The sequence below is a fragment of the Zeus faber genome, assembly GCF_960531495.2.
Source record: "Zeus faber genome assembly, chromosome: 6".
NCBI lineage: Eukaryota > Metazoa > Chordata > Actinopteri > Zeiformes > Zeidae > Zeus > Zeus faber.
Genome location: NC_137201.1, coordinates 28,111,198 through 28,132,337, shown reverse-complemented (window position 1 = coordinate 28,132,337; position 21,140 = coordinate 28,111,198). Strand labels below are relative to the sequence as shown.

Here is a 21,140-nt window from a genome sequence, read left to right as displayed (position 1 = left end):
TGTGTTCTACCAGTGTGACCCATCGATTAAAATCCCCTGGTCTGTAGAGTTCTTTCGGTGACCCTCATGTTGTGTTATTATGTGACTTTGGGTTTTTTTTTTAGAGAGTGCTCTCTGCCAAGGATGATGAAATCCTCGAGTACCAGCAGATGATCCGGGGGCTGAGGGAGAAACTGCGTTCCACTCAGATAGACTCTGATAAGAGCAACATCATCGCCTTACAACAGGTGGATAAGCTCCTCTTCCTTGTTCGTTTTGGAGTTGTCAGGATGTAATGGTTGACATAATATAACATATTTTATTCCATTTAAGGTATCTCACATGCTTCTATGTCAAAAAAGCAAATCATTTCCTTTTGTTAATGTCTGACATGTGTGATCACTGGTGGTTTCGGGTGTTTGGATTTTGGTTTCTGCTCTCACCCCCCCCCCATTCTCTGCTCTTATTTTCTCTCATCCGTTCATCTGATTCTCTTTCTGCGTCTCTTTCATCACCTCGCATTCTTGCTGTCACGAGCAAGGTCGTGTATGAGCTCTGCAGTGTAAGTGTCTGCAATCTGCTTTTTACTTAAAAAAAAATCTTTTCTTTCTGCTTCTTTGCATCCCTCACTTCCATGTCACAGCCCCCTCCCCCACCACCCACACCCCCACAACCACCACCACTTCTGAATACCCCTGGAAATTTCCATCAATTTGACTGATTTTTGTTTTGAATTTGTCAAGGCCGTCCAGGAGAGAGATAATCAGATCAAGCTGCTGAGTGAGCAAGTGGAGCAGTATACGGGTGAAATGGAGAGGAACGCGATGTTGATAGAGGAGCTGAAGAAGCCCGTGAAGAAAGACAGAGGTGGGTGGATCGCCTACAGCGTGTTCCTCCACAGCGGGGCCCCTTTCTCAGCCGACATTTTGACGTTAATTGTGGGTCTGTTTGAGTCATGCGTCGCTGTGGACCAGTACAGACAGAACAGGCTCAATGGAACAGATCCACACTGAATGGTTTTGGCCTCTTCCACTGCATGTCAAAATGTCTGCTGTGGACAGGGTCGATAGGACAGTGCGGGAATGAACCTCCACATCCTGCTTATTGATCAGGATAGAGAGCTGGGACAAAATCAATTGGTATCAACAATCTGCAGCTCCGGCGCGGGGCACGCAGACCGGGGCCGCACCGGGTGACTTCTGCTGGGCTGTCTCTTGCTCCATCTATTCACAGCTATTACGCGTGAAAAGGCGCAAGACACAAATGTTCCGGAAGGTAGCTGCATGTTTGAAAAGTGAAACTAGAGATGCCGGAAAGGTTATCCCTGTAATTTACCGGGAACTATGTGTGAAAGGGCTCAAAACAGCTCTGAGCGGAGAAGGCCCCTCTCTCCCTCTCCGCTCCCGTGAATGGCGATCGATGGAGTCGATTGCCGATTTAATTGTCATTCTGCCCAAGCCTAATTTCATGTATGTTTGTGAATGTTTCTCCTCTGATTTGGTTTCTGAAGTAGAAAACAGAGTGAACTAAGTCAACTAGTGATTTCAGGAATTTGCACAAGGGCACCATGGCCAGAAGATATTAAAAAAAACCTCTATTAACCCTCCCATGGTCATCGATCCAGGCCTCCAGTCCTCCGCCCAGCAGAGGAAGGTGGAGGAGCTGCAGTCGACGCTACAGGACGCCGAGCGCCGCACTGTGGAGGCACAGCGCGCGGCCAAGCGCGCCGAGACTGACGCTAAAGACAAAGACAAAGAGTTCAGTGAGATGCTGAACCGCATCAGGCTGTATGAGTCTGTAAGTCTGCCCGCCCTCCTCCGCTCGAATCAAAGATCTGTATTAATATTATTTCGGGAACCAAATATAATCAAATGAGACCCGATTTCCGGGACCAGAGGCCAATACTTTTGGCTTCTCAGCATTGTATAATTTTCCTTGGAAAAAAACGAATAAATGAAAATGGCCCCAGTGGAAACCAAACGATGTGACTCTGGTGTGATCGGAGATCTTTCTCCTTTGACAAGCCACATCTTTATAAAAAAAAAAAAAAAAACACAAGCCACGTTATATTTTTTTTTTCATGCAACCAAAAAGATGAATGCTTTGGATTAACGCTGTGAAATTTACGATGCGGGCGTGAGCGCTAACAGGAGGATTAATCGCATCTCTCATGATGAACTGCAGGGCACCGACGGCCTGGAAGCCGCCATCGCTGACATAAAAGAGTGCAAGAAGCAGCTAAGAATGCGAGACCACGAGGCCGAGGCCATGACACGAGACATCAACCGTCTGGAAATGAAGATCAACGACCTCATGGATGAGAATGAGGACTTTCGTGACCGGCTAGGTGAGATTGTTGGCTGAGGAGGGGGGCGGCCAAACCTTTATTCACTCAACTCCTCTTAAAAGTAGGTAGACACGATGCCTAAACCGAAGTGACGGCCTGTTGTGCTGTCTGTGATTGCTGCTCCTCTCGTTTGACGTTCTGGATCCCTTCACGTATGCTTTGCTGCTCCTCAAGGCCTCGGCCCCCGGGAGGAGGTGGACCTGACGGAGTTCAGGCGAGACAAGGAGCTCAGGCACCGGCAGTACAGGGCGGAAAATCAGGTCCTCATCAGAGAGGTACCGAGCTACGTCAGAGATGACTAGGATTAATGTTGAATGTTTTTTGATTTTTGTGGCTCGTTTTCACCTTTGACCTTTTTGTTAAGATTGAAGGTCTGGAAGAAGAACGACTGGAGCTGAAGAAGCAGATCAGACGCATGGTGAAGGAGAGAGGTGGCCCTCAGTTTATTTAAAATAAAATTTAATAACCCAGAATAATGCCTCTTATCTGTTTCACATGAATTCTTTGTGAGATTTCAACGTTTAAATCCCTCCCATGATGCTAAACATTTGTTCTGCAGGGGTTCCAGAGTCCAGCTTGCTGCTGGCGGATGAGGAGTTCAGGCCCAGCAGAACCATCCTCACAGACCGCCGGGTAGGCCCCGGTAAAGAAGAGGAGATCAGACAGAAGGTGAAATCCCTCAGTAAAACTAAACATGTTGAGCCTAGCTGCAGATTTGACCCTGATTTGATTTATAACACGCTGACTGTGGCCATAAAATGAGAAGCAGACTGCCTCGCTGTTCGAGTCCCGTAGCAGGTCCCGTAGCAGGGACAAGAACAATAGAACACATTTCCTTCAAAAGATAATAAACGATACACTAAAAAATTATAATTGGATAATTTCTATGTAATTTGTATATTGACAGATTGTGTTTCTTTTTGTCTTTTCTAGGTTTATTGTTTATTGTTAATTATTTGGTTTATTATACATTGCCAATTGTTTTCTATTTACATTCTTAATTCTTTATTATGACTATCCATCTGTCTATCCATCTAGCTGTCCGTCCGTCCGTCCATCTATCTATCTAAAAATCCGGTGTAGCAGAGGATCGAATCAAATGCCCTTGTGTTCTAGAATGAGTCCTTGCAGAGGGAGCTGAGCAGTAAGGAGCGGGAGCTCAAGCAGCTCAAGACAAAGTCCACTGAGTTCCAAGCCCAGTGTAAGTGGAAAAACATGGTGTTATGTGATGGCAAGCTGGCGGTGTTCTCTGCTCTTAGGTTGATGATGTGTTATGGGAAGATTCATGACTCTTTTAGTTTTGTTTAAAACCTTTTTTGAAACACTACCGTGGCAATTTAACGAAAAGGAGAAGCGTCTAGATTGCCTTCTCATAACCTCTTAAAAACCCTACGACAGCAGATTAACACCTGGGTCTTGGAAGATGAGCCTCAGAGGAGTTTTTTGTACGTTTTTTTTTTTTTTTCTTAAACGTCAATATTTGAACAACTCAATTTTTCATCGAAACGTCCTCTCGAGGATAATAGATTTCCTCTCTCTGACACTTTACATGACATGTCCTCAAGGCTTTGGCTTTGAAAGGAAAGGAAAACACTGGCTTCCCTTGTTTTCCTGCAGTGGAGGAACTGTCTAAAGTGAAGAGCGACCTGGAGGGCGCTTTGACAGATGTCCTCCACGCCGCACGGGTGAACCAGGAGGCAACCACTCCCCAAGAGTCTGTCCCCGGCCTGGAGACGCTTTTCAGCGTGAGTGTCTCTCTGAGAGGTCACACACCTGTAAATACACAGTGTGGGGAGAAAGAACAAGCTGGGCGGAGGAACCTCACAGGCCAAAGATCTTTTATATACTTTCATGTATACATGTATATTTGAGGGCATGGCGGTTGGTGCTTTCCTAAGATATTTACACACAATTGATTTGTAACAAACAATCATTAGTAATGCTGATATTATGAACAAGCAGGTCGAGGCTAGTATGAATGAAGTTCTGAAAATTGCGTTTCTGGCTGGCTGCGTAATTCTTCCACTTATTACACAGCTACTTACTAAATATATGAATGTATTGAGACAGGATATTCATTTTAAAATGTACAACTTCTATGCCTAGATTTATATGTCTTATATGTATGCCTAGCCCGACAGCTACAACAACGTAGTCCAGGAAAACGTAGTCCAGGACAACGTAGTCCAGGACAACGTAGTCCAGGAAAACGTAGTCCAGGACAACGTAGTCCAGGACAACGTAGTCCAGGACAACATAGCAAACTACTGTGTGTGTGTGTGTGTGTGTGTGTGTGTCAGCCGTTGTGTACATGTGTGTTGTTGTTGTTGTGTTTGTGACTATAAAGATGAGCTAAGTTTGTCCAGTTAATTAGTATTAGCATGTAGGCAGAGTTGCCCTTGACAACGGCCATTATTAATAGATAGTGGTCATTGTTCAGAAATAAGTGGTTGCTGATTGCCACTATTAACCAATCACAATTGAATATTCCACAGAGCAGGGTAATAAATCAAACGACAGTACATCGCCCAGCCCTACTGCAGGGGATATAAATACATTTACAAACAGATAAAGTTGATTGTATTAAGGTTATTATTATGGGGTGTGACGGTGGATTTAACCTCCCGGTGCAGCGGCCCAATGCCTCGGCGCTGCTCAAGGCCCGAGTGGACCAGATGATGGGGAGGAACCAGGAGCTGAGGCAGGAGCTGAGGCTGGCCCGGGAAGAGGCGGCTGAGGCCCTGAGTCAGCTTGGCAGCGCCCGAGCACAGGTACGCACATCCAAGCTGTACCCGGGCAAAGGAAAATGAACGACGGTGTGGTAAAACAACTGTCAGTCAATGCGGCCTTTGTCCTCTGAAGATGCTGGTGCTTCTATTCTTATCAATGAATCTGTCGTCAGCAAGCAGATTGGGCCCTCTGGCAGGAAAACTAGCTTGTAGTGTTTATGGAGGTTGTCTTACTGCACATGTGAACATTAATTAAACTGAAGAGCTTTGGGGACGAGGCCAACTGCTCACAGCGCTCTTTCGCAATTTCTTTCTCCTCATATTAAAGCTATTATCCAGTCATGTAAATTGTATGGTTTGCAAATATTTCGTACCCACCAAACACTTGGTGTGAAGACTATGTAATTATTCTGGGTGGTTGCTGAACATCCATCCCAAACTAAATAAAAAAAACTAGAGATAATGGAACTGGAACAGCATGAGGGAAGTTTGTTTTGTGAAAAGCAGAAGCTGATCATATCTTTCAGCGATGTCGTCCAGTGTCAGAGTTCAGTGGAATTATTTAATAAGGGATTCTGAATTTACAAGTGGATGTTAATGTTTTACACATTTTCACCTCATTTTTCACCAAACTCTTCGGCCTGAGGCACCTTCGGCCGTGTGTGATTGTCCAGCCTTAGAGTGGATGACACACATCCCTGACTCCAACGGCCCTCTCAATTCTGACCACTAGTGCTCATTGTACCATCAATCAATATATGGGAATTTCTTACTTAATCTTATTTAAAATCTTATTGGGGGGGGGGGGTATTATTACTGATAATACCATTCACATTTCCAGTCAGCAGGTAGATTGTTGTTGTTTTTTGGGCCAGGCGAGCCAGCTGGAGGCCGAGCTGAACACTCTGAAGCAGTCCAGCTGCAGTGGCGTCGTCCTGCGACCTTTGACCCTCCCTGAGGACCTGGCGCCCTCCAGCATTGAGGTCATCAGCTCACTGAACGAGTACGCTGTCCGCCTCCTGCAGGTCTGTTTTATCACCAGGAAGTGGAATGGGTTCGATGAGATGACAATTGTTAATTTTTTGTCTTATTGTTTATTATTAGGTTTATTGTATATACAGAAGTTAATTGTTAATCATTTTGTTTTATTGTATATTGCCAAGCTTTCGGTTTTCTTGTTTATTTTTTATGGTTATTGTTAATTTTTGGTTCTATTGTTTATTATTGTTTATTTTTAGGTTAATTGTATATACAGAGGTTTATTGTTTATTATAAGGTTTATTATATATTGCCAAGCTTTTCTTGTTCAGTTTATTTTTAGGTTTATTTTTGTGGTTTATTGTTCATCTTTAGGTTAATTGTATATTGCTAATTATCTTTTTTGTTCTTTTTTAGGTTTATTACATGTTGCATTTTGCATACATTTTTATTATATTAGTGTTAATATTTATCTATTAATTATTTTTATCTATCTATCTGTCTGCCCATCTGCCTGCTCTGTATTAGCTCTAAGCGCTGGGGCTAATTTAAAAACCTTGTTCTGGGGCTAATTTAAAAACCTTGTTCATTATGAAGTCGTTGTGGAAAATAGTATCTCTATCTACATTTGAGAAAACGTAAATATTATTTTATTCTTCAGGAAATTAAAAACAAAGAGGAGTCAAGCGAGCAGCTGATGGCGTCGCTGGAGGAGTATAAAGGGAAGGTCGCTGTCCTGTTCCACCGCCAGGGGCTGCTCTACAAAGAGTACCTCAGGTAGAACACTAACCATTGTGCCCAGATTTTCTGTTTAATGCAGGATTTTAGTCTGAAAAAAATATACAGTAACACATGATTAAAAACACATTTTGTTTTACATTCTATCAGTAAAAAAAAAGCGACATTATTAAGGAGTTGCACACTGAATTATAACATTTTTGTTTTATAATGGGAAGTTTAGTGTCTTGCAGTCTCCCAGACCTTCGGCGTAACTTCTACGCAGAACCATATTAGGAGACAACAAATAAAGGACGTGTCTCCTGTGTCATTTAAAAAACATCACTGGACAAAAGAAACGAACCAGACTTGACCCCAAATGTGATAAACTCTCCTCCACTCAGCCAGATAGCTTTAATCCCATTGGATCATCAAAACAGCTTGTTCAGCTTGAAGGCAAACCAATAATAATAAAAAATAAAATTAATAGTTTATGGTGATCATTTATTTTTGAAAAAAACCTTAATGTATTTAGTAGACTTGTGGAATGACATAAAATAGCGGTCCTTGCTGAAATTGAAAACATAGAAAAGAGAAGGTGTCTTGTCATCCTTTAAGTGTCACAGCTCTCTCTCCTTTTCTTTTCTTTCTTAATTCAGTGAGAAGGAGGCATGGCAGAAAGAGAGAGATATGTTCGCTGAGACGAAGAACAAGCTGGAGGAGCAGAAGGAGGTGGACACAACCAAAATCCAGGAGTTCAATGTGAGTCCATTGTCCTGACATTTAGCAGTTTTTCCCGGATATTTGGTTTGATTTTGATGTTTCCCCGCTGCATGATGTGCTTCAGTAAAACAATGTATGTAACAGTTTGCAAATCTTCTATTTTCCAAACCTTTATTTTGGCATGAGAATATAATTATAATGGTTAGGGATTTGATTATACTAAGATTTGATTAGATTGATAATTTAATCCTAAAAATAAACAAAATAAAACAAAAAAAGGCAATTACTGATTAATCTAAAAAAATAAATGAGCCATATACTAATTTTACAATATTATACTAGGATAAAAATAAACCTAAAACCTAAAAGTTAATTATAAACCTCTTTATCAACAGTTCAACCTCTATCAAAAATGAGAAGCTGTATGTTTGCTTTAATAAATGTATAAAAATGAAAATGTGTCAAATGTGTACCTACACTCCGTAACAACACGTCCTCCCTCCTCCTCCCCTGGATCAGGACCTCCTGGAGACCCTCCAGCAGGACCCCGAGGAGGCGCGGCGGCGAGTGGGTGAGGCGGTTCGGCGCCTGACAGTGCTGCAGGTGAATGAGCGCACGCTGCGGCGGCGCCACACCACCCTGATGGAGCAGCAGCACCACCTCCACAGGGAGAACGGCAAGCTGAGAGACGACGCAGCGCACATGCAGGCCGCCGTTGCACAGAGGATCGGATATCTGCAGAGGTACAAGGTAAACAGAACCAAAATCCACCCTAACATGTAAAATAAACACTTTATCAACCCCCGTGGGAGAAGTTCAGGTGTGCAGGTCAAAGGGATTAGAAGTCAGATGAAATAGAAATGAATGAAAATAACATACACACTACTAGTGTGATGCTGAGTGACATTTCTTCATAGTGAGATGGAGTATGATGAAACCAGCATTTTCAAATTCAAATGACATTTTTTATATTCAAATTTGGATTCTCTGCAGCCATATGGATTTTTGAGCTTTCTTCACACACACACCCTCACCCACTTGATCTTTGACCGAGCCAGTGTGAAATCTTTTCAAATTTAATGTATTTACAGCACTTGGCTACAAGCCATAAAAATAATTCAATACACTTCACAAAAACCTGAAAATAGAAGACTTTAATGATTTAACATAACATTCCAAAAGAATACACAATAAACCCAATACCTACTGTTTGAACATCCTCAAACTCAAGTTATCTTCCACACTGGTTTCCATTAGGAAATGGCAGCGTACAAGATAGCAGCTCTGCAGAAGGCCCTGGGCGACAGCGTTCCCTCGTCGGATCTGGAGCGAGCCAACCGTCAGTATACGGAGCTGACGGTGAAGTACCGCGACGCGCTGCAGAGGGACAACCTGATGGTGCAGAGGACCTCCAACCTGGAACAACTGCAGGTATCGCTCTCTGAAGCTGAGGGGTCTATTCACTCTGTCTTGCTTCTCCTTGAAAGAATCTGGAATCTGTCTCACGTTCTCAAAGACACTTAACGACAAATCAACAAGCGAATCAGATTTAGCTTAAGCTCACCTTTCCTCACAATCAGATAGCCTGTTCAGGGAGAGCAATTGTACAATAATATATAATAACTGAAAAACAAAGTACGTATGCCCATTTTTTGACTTTTGAGTCCTTAATTAGACCGAATTCTTGAGATTGTGGGGAGAAAATGTGAGACCTTTAAACCCCAACAACTTTACCTCTTGCGTTTCCAGAATGAGAACGAGTCATTCCAGGAGCAGATTTCTGCTTTGGTCAAAGAGCTGGAGATCACCAAGGAGAAGCTGAACACGTTGGAGCAAGCGTGGGAACAGGCCAATGCAGGCGGTGAGACAGACAGTCTGACAGACATTTGGATAAATTAAAGGATAGGTTTTCAGGAGAGGCTATTTATTGACATGTCGGTTCTTAAATGCAGTGCAATGGGGCAAATGTTTAAAGGGGACCTATTACGCTCAAGTTACAAAAGTTAATATCGGTTTTTGAGGTCCTTAGGCATCTTTTTGTAAATTCTTTTTGAATACCACTTTAAACTTTCTGTAAACTTTCACTGATTTCACCTTGGTCCACTAAAACCTGTTTCAATTTGAAGGCGAGAAATAAGCTATCCAGTTGCTGAATCTTCACTCAAATAGCCCTGCGGGATACGTCGAGGCTTGGGGCTTTTTTTGTTTCATTCAATTAAGGAAACATCTGAAAATGTAATAAAATAAGTCTATCTGCGGTGTTGTTTGGAGAAACGCAGAGCAGATTGCGCGCCATAGTTTACAGCACAGTCAACCTACCGTGGACACAGACACACTCACACACACGCAGAGAGAAACACACAGCAAGTAATAACATTTCCTTCCGTAACACCTTATCTGAGTTTTGTTACGGACAGTTGGTATTAATTCCTCTTTCTTCAAAAAGATTTGTGCTGGTCTGTAAGCAAACAACAGAGCATTTCGCGTGATTAGCTCTTAGCTTTGATGCCAGCAGATCCGGTCCCACTCCACGCCTTGGTGGAGTTACTGAGATGGAGGTGTTTCTAATTACAGTAATACCCTTGTGACGTATATTAGGGCAGCAAAGCTGAACGGCTTGTTTCACCACGTTTTCTGAAACAGACAGCTTGCCAAAAAAAAAGACCGAGTTGTCTTTATTCAGTCTGTGTGTTGCACTCTACAAAAAACGTTGGAAGTCCTGATTGGCTACCGATTCTTACAACCTTGGAATGCTGGGCACATTTCGCCAACAATCAAATCAATTTAAATAAATGATATCAAAGTTTTCACTCGACAAAAGACTTCGATCAACGTAGATCCAAACATTACTTGCCCACTGTCGTTTTTCTTTTTCTTCTTTTATAGAAGTAAAACAACAGAAAAAAAAACTAAATTTGTAAAATACTAATTATATTATCAATACTTGTGCTGCATTCACATGGAACATGGTAGAACCTACGGCAATGGGGTAACCGTTTCGGCACTTTCTGAATGGCACAGGGGGAGCGGGCGGGAGGTAAGGAACAAGCCTGATGATATGTTGCTATGGTGATGTACAAAGAATAAAATATATTATAATAATATATATAATAAAATATATATCTATTATATATATGTATATAATACAATTATTTTTTAAGTGTTATTATATGTAATAACTTATATAAGTAATAACCTGGAGTTGCAACTCCGGTGCAATCACTGGACCAACCGCGGCATGCGAGACCACCACGTCCAAATCCTACAACCACCTTAAGCAAGAAACGTAAGCCCCTAACTGCTCTCAGTGAGCGTCAATGTATGAATTTGTGTGAATGGGTGAATATGAGGCACGTATTGTAAAGTGCTTTGAGTAGTCGCAAGACTAGAAAAGTGCTATATACTGTAAATACAGTCCATTAACCATTACCATTTACCATATCAATCCACGGTTTTCATTCAAGCCATTAAATGCGATATTACAGAGAAAACTGCTTTTTCCAACACCCAGAGATTTGTGCAGCAGATGTGCGCAGTAGAGTCTCCAGATAATGAGTATCATCATCGAATATCTTGTAAAATGTCCGGTGTTATGATTGTCATAACATGTTGTCATGCGTGGGAAGAATTCATCACCGTTGCATCCCTATCCATTTTATCTATGTTTCCGACTAAACCGCCCAATTGCAACTGCAATTTGGGGAAAACCTGGGGAAGACCTTGAATGGTGGGAAGCAATATTTTGCAGGCCTAGGTTGAGAAAGAGCGAACCTATCCTTCACTCAACACCGTGTTCTATGAGGTGCCTCAGGTTAACGTACGTAACGCATGAACACCATAAGTGATAAATCAGTGTCTTTGGGAGACCGGTCTCAAGTCCTTCTTCTGCCATGCCGCACCCCCAGGCAGTGAAGGAAGCATGGACAAGGCCCACAAGGCTGTGGCCAACGGTGAAATCGTCTCGGCCTCCCGGCGGATCACCACGCTGGAGATGAAGGAGCTCAATGAGCGTCAGCGGGCCGAGCACGCACACAGGATGTATGAGCACCTGAGATGTTCCCTGCGCCAGGTGGAGGAGCGCAACGCTGAGCTGGAGGCCAAGTTCGCCGAGGTAAGGAGGTCTGAGTTGCATTATTCACCTTCATCTGATGGCTGCGTCCCATGCCAATGATAACACAATAAATTTTCTTCTTCCTTTCACCTTCCTGAGAATCGTGCTGTTGTTCATGGCACGCTGCCCCCCTTCCTTTTCAACAAGTCCTGAACAGAGTTTAAGATACAAAGATCATTTTAGAATGACACTTTATGGATCCGGTTTCCAGTTTAATTTAATGGTTGAAGGGTGGATGAAGCAATTTCTCCTCCCGACTCTTTCTTGTATAATTTTACTGATGAGCATAGATATCGAGTATAGCTTAATATATTAAAATAATTTGCTCCGCAAAGATGGAAGATTCATTCTTTTTGTAAACTAGATAGATAGATAGATAGATAGATAGATAGATAGATAGATGCTACAACTTTTTTTGCTCCCTGATACAAAAAGAAAACTTGCACGGTTCTCATTTTCTATGACTAATCTACAAGAGAAGTCTGCCTGATATAACATAATTTACTCCAAGGGTTCTTTTTGCTTTTTTGCCTCAAATTTCCAAGAACCGTGGATCCGATAAGACACCTCTTTTTTTGCTATTCTGCTTATTGGTTCCTAACGTTTGCATATTTCAGTCGCGCTCCCGACTCACTCTTCTTATCTCCTTGTTGCGCCGCAGACGGGCAAATGTTGTAATAATCCATTCAAAGAGTAATTTCCCGAAGGGCCTTGTTCCCCCATGTTTGTTTACACTCGCTCCCACGTGCAGATAACGTAAAGCACCATGGTGTAAAATATTGCTGTGAAGCAGTTCTACCACTGATCTGCGACAATGGGATGGAAACGGTATCAGGTGCACACACACTTCTGTTTACATCCTGGACCGTGGCTGACCGCAGGAAACGCTCAAATGTTTGGCTTTAATTCACTAAATAAAAAGTAAAATTTATATTTTTCCATTATTTATTTAACTAATTTTGGTTTTTAATTGTTTTTGTTGATCATTTCTTATAAGAAAGAATAATATAATTTTTTATAAATGAAGGAAAAATAAACCTTCCTGTCACAGTTGACAGTTTACTGATTATAACCTAAATATGCCAAGAATAAGGATATCATTTTTATTTTCTATGCAGGTGCACTCCCCTACAAAACACCCCAATCATCTAGAATGATTGATGCTTTCCAAATAGCTATTCATGTCATCAGGTGAAAATTCCTGTATTTTTTCATATTGCAATGTATATCGCAGAAAAAAAATATTGCCATGTCAGTTTTTTCCCCATATCGTGCAGATAGATAGATAGACAGACAGATAGATAGATAGATAGATAGATAGATAGATAGATAAAAAAAATTGCATTATCCAATAACCCTTAAGGGGTTCAGATTAGTCCCTGACGGTTGAGGAGTCGGATGGCCTAGGGGAAGAAACTATTGCATAGTCTAGATGTGAGGGACCGTATGCTTCGGTAGCTTCTGCCAGAATGCTGGTTTTATATTTATTTATGTGTGTGTGTGTGTGTGTGTGTGTGTGTGTGTGTGTGTGTGTGTGTGTGTGTGTGTGTGTGTGTGTGTGTGTGTGTGTGTGTGTGTGTGTGTGTGTGTGTGTGTGTGTGTGTGTGTGTGTGTATATATTTCTTTTAAGTAACAGCACATGTGAATGCGTTGGGGGGCTCAGGAGTACTTAAAGAACCCTATCTTGTTGTTCCCAGCTGACCCGGCTGAACCTGGAGGCCCAGCGGGTGGAGCGCGAGCTCAGGGACGAGCTAGTCGACAGCGTGAGCAAAGCCCAGAGCGACGCCGACCGAGCCCGAATCGCACAGCTGGAGAAGGCGGAGGCTGAGCTCAGCAACGAGGCCTCAAAGTACGTCAAACAGACAATTTAGAGTTTCTGAGTGTAGCTGAACTGGATAGTTTAAAGATTTTTAGACTAACACACACGGATCTCATTAACATGTTTTTTTTTCGTGAACCAAACAGTAAAACTAAACAGAAGTTGTCCTTTTTAGATTTAAGGTTTACTTCATTTCATGGATAACATAAAGCTTTGAAGCTGCATAAATGTTTTTTTTTTTTTTTTTACTTGAAAAACAGTTAATAGAATTTTATTTTTATTTACCGTTGAAAGGATTACAAAGGTCTATTGTGCTCGGGACAAAAAACGATTTCCTCCCAAATCACGAAGCAGGCGTCATCTTCTTTATTTTACACTGTGAATCCAGGATAATGCAAGTATAATCTTGTTTTCCTGCTGGTGGGGCAGCGTTTGGCACAAGTCGACTTTAAAAGGTACAAATGTGGAGGGTTGTTTTTCCCCAGGCTTCGGGAGGTGTCGGACGTGGCTAAGACGCAGGTCTCCATCCTGCAGTCCAGGCAACATTCCCGGGAGAAGGAGGTGGAAGCTCTGAGGGCACAGGTCATGGACTATCAGGTGTGGAGTTTGGCTTTATTCTGTTTATTAATCGGGGGGAGAGATTGCTTCCATATCTAGACTGTGCTGATCTGAAACTGAGATGGTGTATTTGTTGAATTTAACCATTCAGCTGTTATGTCTAGAACATGATGGCCATATGAGCGTGATATTCAATATTAAACCATATAATAATGTGTTTTGGGCTTGAAATCCATTATTTTATGAACGTCACACAAAAAGAGGATCCTCTCCTCTTCCTCTTGAATCTCCAAACTCGCATTTTTATATGGTGGCAGACTTGAAACAACCACCATTGTATCATAAAAGCAGGGGTCTCACACTCAAACTACCTGGCGGTCACTGGCCAGGTTGTCTTCTCCTGGGGCAGGGCACGTTAACATCGAGGGAAAAATTGAAATGCCCCACGTTTTATTCAAAAAAAAATTCACACTGCGCATTGTGGATTAATTAAGCACTGTGATGCAGGCCAGATTTAACAATATATTATAAACATCTAGGGGTGCACATTAAAAGGTCTCGTGGGCTGGATTTGCCCCCCCGGGCCTGTAATTTGAGACCACTGTAATACAATTTGTAAACAAATAAATCGAATCTGAATTTGGAGAAAAAACGTAGCATGTTTATTAGAGCCCAAAACTTTCAAAATTGGAGACCATGCTTCAGCTGTTGTTTGCCAAGACTGTCTAAATTGTATCCGAATTATAATTACAGCGACAATGATCTTTAATTCTAATCTAGATTTCAATATTCTCACTTGTTTCACCATTAAATCAATGTGCCAGGATATTTAATTTTATTTAAAAACTCCTGGGCAGAAGTTTACCAACATATAGAGGCATAGAGCGCTTATTTATTTTGAATAAATATATGAAAAGTGGGTGACAGCAGGGCAAGCAATTGCCCAATTTTGGTTGCCTGGGGCAAAGGGGTCACCGTTAAAGTCAGGCCCCGCAGGTTCCCTCCAGCTTTCCTGGTTCTCTCTTTCAATCCTCTAACAAACCGTTCTGCTCCTCAGTCGCAGTCGGACGAGAAGGCCCTGATCGCCAAGCTGCACCAGCACGTGGTGGCCCTGCAGCTCAGCGAGGCGGCGGCCGTGGGCAAGATGGAGCTGCTGAACAGCCGCCTGCAGCAGCTGGAAGCCTACAAGCTCCGCGCCGAGCAGCGCCTGGACGCCGGCGAGCGGGCGCTGCAGCTCGCCCGGCAGGACGGCCGAAACCGAGCCAAGCAGCTGCGGCAGAGTGTGCAGGCACTGCGGAGGCAGTTTGCAGGGGCGCTCCCGCTGGTCCAGCAGGAGAAGTTCTTCACCACCATGATGGAGCTGCAGCAGGACCGGGCCACGGCCCGGCAGGAGAAGAGGAGGGCGGAGGAGGAGCGGAGGAGGGCGGAGGGCCGGGCAGAGGAGCTGGAGCAGAAGCTGCGAGGCCTCGAGGAGCTCCTTTCCACCTTGAAGGACAGGAGAGGACCCCAGAAGGTTAGTGGGGGAGGACACACTTCCACCAAGGAGAGGGAATCATCTTTGGCCTGTTTCTCCAATTTGATTCATAAAAGGTTTTTAAGATACAGTTGTTTGACCGAGCAGGTGAGCGAGTGGCACAAGAAGATGGAGGAACTGCGTCTGCAGGAGCTGCGGAGGGGCCGGGAGCTGGAGGCCCAGAAGAAGGAGGTGGAGTTCCTGAAGAGCCTGGTGGAGCAGCAGGAGAGGACCGTCTGCTCCCTGGAGGAGGAGCTGGTTACTCAGAACACAGTGAGAACACACACATACACACATTCCTGTTCGTGGAAGTATTAAAAGTATTTTCTTAAACTTTTATGGTTACCTAGGGTGATAGAATGCAACAGGTATCTTCTCTGTCCTTTTGAGTTGAGTTTCTTGGAAGTCAGAAATAAATCAAAAAACATTAAATATCTATCTATCTATTGTCTGTCTATCTATCTGTATAGCTATTTATCTATCTGTATATCTGTCTGTCTGTAGATCTATCTAACTGTATGTATGTATATATATATATATATATATATATATATATATATATATATATATATATATATATATATATATATATATATATATATATATACATACACATATATACACACACACACACACACAGCGTTCCAAATTATTATGCAAGTGATATTTTTCTCTGATTTTCCTCAATAGTCGATGTAAATGACAGTCAGTATAATTTTCAAGTCATCAACCGTTAGGGTATAATTTGAATGTTGTTGAATAAACCTCCCAATGATAACAGTATTTTTTTACAAAAATAAAAAATTAAAAATGCACTGTTCCAAATGATAATGCACAACAGAGTTTCAAAACATTTTATAGGTTGTAAAAAACTGAAAATGGTCATTTGTTGAATTTGCAGCATTAGGTCATATTTACTGAAATCAAAAGCTATTTCACTCAAAAACATCTTAACAGGCCAAGTTACATGTGAACATAGGAGCCTTGATGCCAACTGCCTCCACCTTCATAGATCTTTTGCTTGAGGATGCTACAAAGGTTCTCAATAGGGTTGAGGTCAGGGGAGGACGGGGGCCACACCATGAGTTTCTCTCCTTTTATGCCCATAGCAGCCAATGACACAGAGGTATTCTGTGCAGCATGAGATGGTGCATTGTCAGGCATGGAGATGATTTTGCTACGGAAGGCACGGTTCTTTTTTTGTACCATGGAAGAAAGTGCTCAGTCACAAACTCTATATACTTTGCTGAGGTCATTTTCACACCTTCAGGGACCCAAAAGGGGCCCACCAGCTCTCTCCCCATGATTCCGGCCCAAAACATGACTCCGCCACCTCCTTGCTGACGCGGCAGCCTTGTTGGGACATGGTGGCCATCCACCAACCATCCACTACTCCATCCATCTGCACCATCCAGGGTTGCACGGCACTCGTCAAGTTTCAAGTTTAGGAGATTATTTGTCACATACATACACATACAGTCGTATATATGCAGTGAAATGTCATGACACCCGGTGATAACGCACAAGTAAACAAGACTGTTTGAAAATGAGTCTTCATGTATTTCTGGGGCCACTGCAACTGTTTCTGCTTCTGAGCGTTGGTTAGGGGTGGCCCAATAGTAGGTTTATGCACAACTGCAAGCCTCTGGAGGATCCTACACCTTGAGGTTGGTGGGACTCCAGAGGCACCAGCAGCTTCAAATACCTGTTTGCCGCTTTGTAACGGCATTTTAGCAGCTGCTCTCTTAATCCCATGAATTTTTCTGGTAGAAAGCTTCCTCATTCTGCCTTTATCTGCACCAACCCGTCTGTGCTCTGAATCAGCCACAAATCTCTTCACAGTACGATGATCACGCTTAGGTTTTCGTGAAATATCTAATGTTTTCATACCTAGACCAAGGCATTGCACTACTTGAGGCTTTTCGGCAGCAGAGAGAACCTTTTTCTTTCCCATGTTGCTTGAAACCTGTGGCTGCTTAATAATGTGGAACGTCCTTCTTTAGTAGTTTTCCTTGAATTGCGCTCGCCTGGCAAACTAATTATCACAGGTGTCTGAGATTGATTTCAGTGATCCAAAGAGCCCTGAGACACAACACCATCCATGAGTTTAATTGAAAAACAAAAAATTTAATGTTTATGACACTTAAATCCAATTTGCATAATCATTTGGAACGCGGTGTATATCTGTCTGTCTGTCTGTCTGTCTGTCTGTCTGTATAAAAAAAATGCTCTCTTTGTCCCTCATACACACACATACACACAGGCACATGAAATTATACTCACATTATCCATTTAAAGGGCACTTGCGAACACACACGAACAATCAGGCAAACATATCCATAAAAATAATTCACTCAAAGTGCGCACACACACACACACACAAACACTCACCATTCTGAAATGCCGGACTCGTATTCTTCAAATCAGAGCAGACAGACGTATCTGAGCTGAGCTTAGCTGATCTGATTAGTTTTGGCCTGTTGGGCACTAAACTTTTTATCTTGTTGTTTAAAAGTGAAACAAAGTGCCTCCACTGTCTGGCTTTGAACCTGCTCTCTTGTTTGTGTGAGCTGTTTAGTAAGGGAAAACACACGCCTATTAATCCTGTGACTCTGGTTTCTAGGAAGTCATTGGCGTTTGAGCTGAAATTCAAAGAATTACAGCGGTCTGAACTAGTGTGCCACAGCGACTTGCACAACATAAAAATCCTATTTTGTTTTTTCTCCCTCTCGTCCCCACGTCAGCTTCTGGAGGAACGCCAGCTCACATGGGAACAGCGAGAGGTCGAGCTGGAACGCCAAATCGATGCTTACGAGAAAAAGCAGGAGGAAATTGCGGGCACGGCCCAAAAGGTGCATGTTTTGTTTTCTGTTGTCTTTAACACAGGAATGAAAATGTTGTGAATGAAAATTCCCAACATGGATAGGCATCTAGTTTTGGTCTGTTCTTACTCACTGTCAAACATTGAAAGTTATCTCACATGCTTCATCCATCGATGTCTGAAGGGTCCAGATAAGGCCAGGTAAGAGTTCCAGGGTTGAACTGAAGTGTGCAGATTCTTATCACAGCTAGATGATTTTCCCTTTCGCTTCTGGAGAGATAAAGTAACAGCCAGCGTCAACATCCAGCTGTTACCTGGAAAACCACATGTTTTAATTTTCTGTCCAGGTTGAAGAAACGACCGTTACGGTGCCAGATCCCACTTTACTCGTCCCCCAACAGCTACAGATTGCTTTGGCGAAAATCAAAGAGCAGATCCGCACCATCCTGGAGACTCAAGCAGCCTGTAAAGCTCTGGATGAGGTACAGTGCTGTGGATGTGCTTGGTATTGATATTGATATTTATACTCAGTATATGTAGATATTCTTACATATGCTGTACTATACACTTCCACCCCGTGTTTAAACACATATGTGTACTCAAATAAACTGGGTAGGAAGCATCAAAAACAGCACAATATTCAATGCTGATATGGTTTATTATAATCACGCCGACTTAGTAACTTGAAGCCGGGGTTGTCGCTCGGCCAATTTGGAACGGAGACGCATCGAATCGAATACACACACCGAGCATAACGGGTAATCAGCAGTGTGTTGATTTGGTAGGAACATGCCCTCGAAGCGTCTGATTTTACACTCGTTCCACACTAAGGGCTGCTGGTCATATGCTCCTGTATGCAGCTGAACCTCCGGCTCCAAACTTCTTAATTTGTAATTTTCTCAACAAGGAAGCAACTTATTGGTTCCTCACACCAGATGTGGGATATATTGTGTGTGTGTGTGTGTGTGTGTGTATGTGTGTGTGTGTGCGTGTGTGTGTGCATGCGTGCGTGCGTGCGTGTGTGTGTGTGTGTGTGTGTATATATATATATATATATATATATATATATAATTATTATAATTATTATTTTTTTAACCGTTGAATTCACCCTCAATCTGTTCTTGCTCTCAATGAAGCCTATTGTGACACAACGATTGCGTTGCACAATGTCCTTTCAGAATGTGAATTGTTCATGTAAATGTTTTGTTTGGGATTATTGTATAATGACAATTTTCTCTTCTTTATTGTTTTTATTTCAGGATCAGTTTTCTTGTATTGTTATTGTTCATCTTTAATTTTATCATTATTGTTAGGGTTATAACCCTCGCCCTTATTTTCGGGTATTTTTAATTTTTTTTTTTAATTTTAGTTTTTAATTTATTATATATCGTCAATTAATAAAATATTCTATCCCTCATATATCTATTTTCTATCTATCCCCCTGGTGTAGAAGCTGCAGGAGAAGGAAGCTGCCCTGTGGAAGGCCGAGCAGAACATCGTGTCCAGAGACAAAGTGATCAACGAGCTGCGTCTGCGGCTCCCGGCAGCAGGCGGCAGGGAGCGGCTGCTGGCCGACCTGAACAGGCAGGAGGAGGGCCAGACGGAGAGCCAGCCCGCCCTGAAGGTGGCGCACCAGACCATAAACAGCTTGCAGGGACGCCTGGACCAGAAGGAGGAAGTGCTGAAGAAGTACCAGAACCTGCTGGCCAGAACCAGACAGGTACAGTGGTCCACACGGAGGAAATGCTCAGATATATAGATCAAGTGTTTGGTGAGGAGTTGGATTTGGATAGATGGATGGATGGAGGGAGGGAGATATTTAGATAGATATTTACTTACTTACTGACTGACATAGTTACTTACTTACTTACTTACTTACTTACTTCTTCTTCTATACATTAAACCTCAAAATTAACAATAAAAAAAGAAACCTAAAAATTAACAATAAAAATAAACAAAAAAAATTAACAATAAACCTGTTTCAAGTTCAACAATTCACATTTTGAAAAAAATAGGCAATTGTGAGTATCATCGTATTATTTGGGTCAAGTTCATCCAAATGCTTTGTCAGGTGTTTTGCCTGAAGGGTCTCGATCGGGCTGAAAAGAAGGTGAAATCTGTCAAACATGTCATGTTTGGCAAATGGATCTCATCTTAGAAAAACACAAAGCAAGCAAGGTACAGTAGATGTGGTCCAAGCTGAGACATGCTGCATCTGGAATATCTTATGAGCGTACTATTTTGTATGCCAAATTAGTGTTGAATATGTCCCAAGCCATGCTCAAATAGTGTGGGAAAAGTACAATGATGACATACTTCATCAGGTGAATTATCGTACTATGCCAACACAGCACACTGCGCTGGGAAACGCATCCCACACTGCATTGTGAAAAGTTTCTATGCATTTTGGTAATCAACCCTCAGCGTACTGAAAGGAAGTACATCGGCTATACGTCGATGGCTGTACGTTTTCTACAACTTTGAAACCACCGACAGGTGAAGAGAATAACATTGCATTACATAACATATTAATAACTGAAAATTAATTGTTTTGTCTTTTTTGGAAAAAAAACATCAAGCAGTTTCTTTCAGCAATCTCCATCTTGTTTTGGATCCCCAGGAGCAGGAAGAGATGACCAGGAGACACGAGGAGGAAGTGAAGACTCTGCACCAGAAACTGGATGTGCACGCCGACACTTCTCTGGAGCGCTTCAAGCAGACAACACTGGTACCAAGACATCTATTCATCAATTAATCCATCCTTTCATCAATCATTAGAGAGAGAGAGAGAGAGCTCAAATTATAGTTTTCCAATCTTATTCTCTTTAGTAATAATAAAAAAAAT

The 21,140-nt window shown here is 42.3% G+C and overlaps 1 protein-coding gene across 1 annotated transcript in view; it reads left to right on the top strand.

Moving 5' to 3' along the window:
- The window catches only part of cep290 (centrosomal protein 290), a 44,348-nt gene that overhangs the window by 4,412 nt on the left and 18,796 nt on the right, over positions 1–21,140 (top strand). Inside the window, exons 8-34 of the mRNA XM_080002915.1 lie at positions 105–227; positions 521–541; positions 723–846; positions 1,604–1,776; positions 2,164–2,326; positions 2,501–2,601; positions 2,691–2,757; positions 2,886–2,995; positions 3,443–3,527; positions 3,944–4,071; positions 4,460–4,567; positions 4,960–5,097; positions 5,931–6,080; positions 6,695–6,810; positions 7,410–7,512; positions 7,993–8,223; positions 8,731–8,904; positions 9,223–9,334; positions 11,379–11,584; positions 13,282–13,433; positions 13,889–14,000; positions 15,019–15,474; positions 15,583–15,747; positions 18,219–18,326; positions 18,643–18,777; positions 19,746–20,015; positions 20,916–21,023. Coding sequence (XP_079859041.1) covers positions 105–227; positions 521–541; positions 723–846; positions 1,604–1,776; positions 2,164–2,326; positions 2,501–2,601; positions 2,691–2,757; positions 2,886–2,995; positions 3,443–3,527; positions 3,944–4,071; positions 4,460–4,567; positions 4,960–5,097; positions 5,931–6,080; positions 6,695–6,810; positions 7,410–7,512; positions 7,993–8,223; positions 8,731–8,904; positions 9,223–9,334; positions 11,379–11,584; positions 13,282–13,433; positions 13,889–14,000; positions 15,019–15,474; positions 15,583–15,747; positions 18,219–18,326; positions 18,643–18,777; positions 19,746–20,015; positions 20,916–21,023 — 3,939 coding nt within the window. The remainder of the gene's footprint in view (positions 1–104; positions 228–520; positions 542–722; positions 847–1,603; positions 1,777–2,163; positions 2,327–2,500; positions 2,602–2,690; positions 2,758–2,885; positions 2,996–3,442; positions 3,528–3,943; positions 4,072–4,459; positions 4,568–4,959; positions 5,098–5,930; positions 6,081–6,694; positions 6,811–7,409; positions 7,513–7,992; positions 8,224–8,730; positions 8,905–9,222; positions 9,335–11,378; positions 11,585–13,281; positions 13,434–13,888; positions 14,001–15,018; positions 15,475–15,582; positions 15,748–18,218; positions 18,327–18,642; positions 18,778–19,745; positions 20,016–20,915; positions 21,024–21,140) is intronic.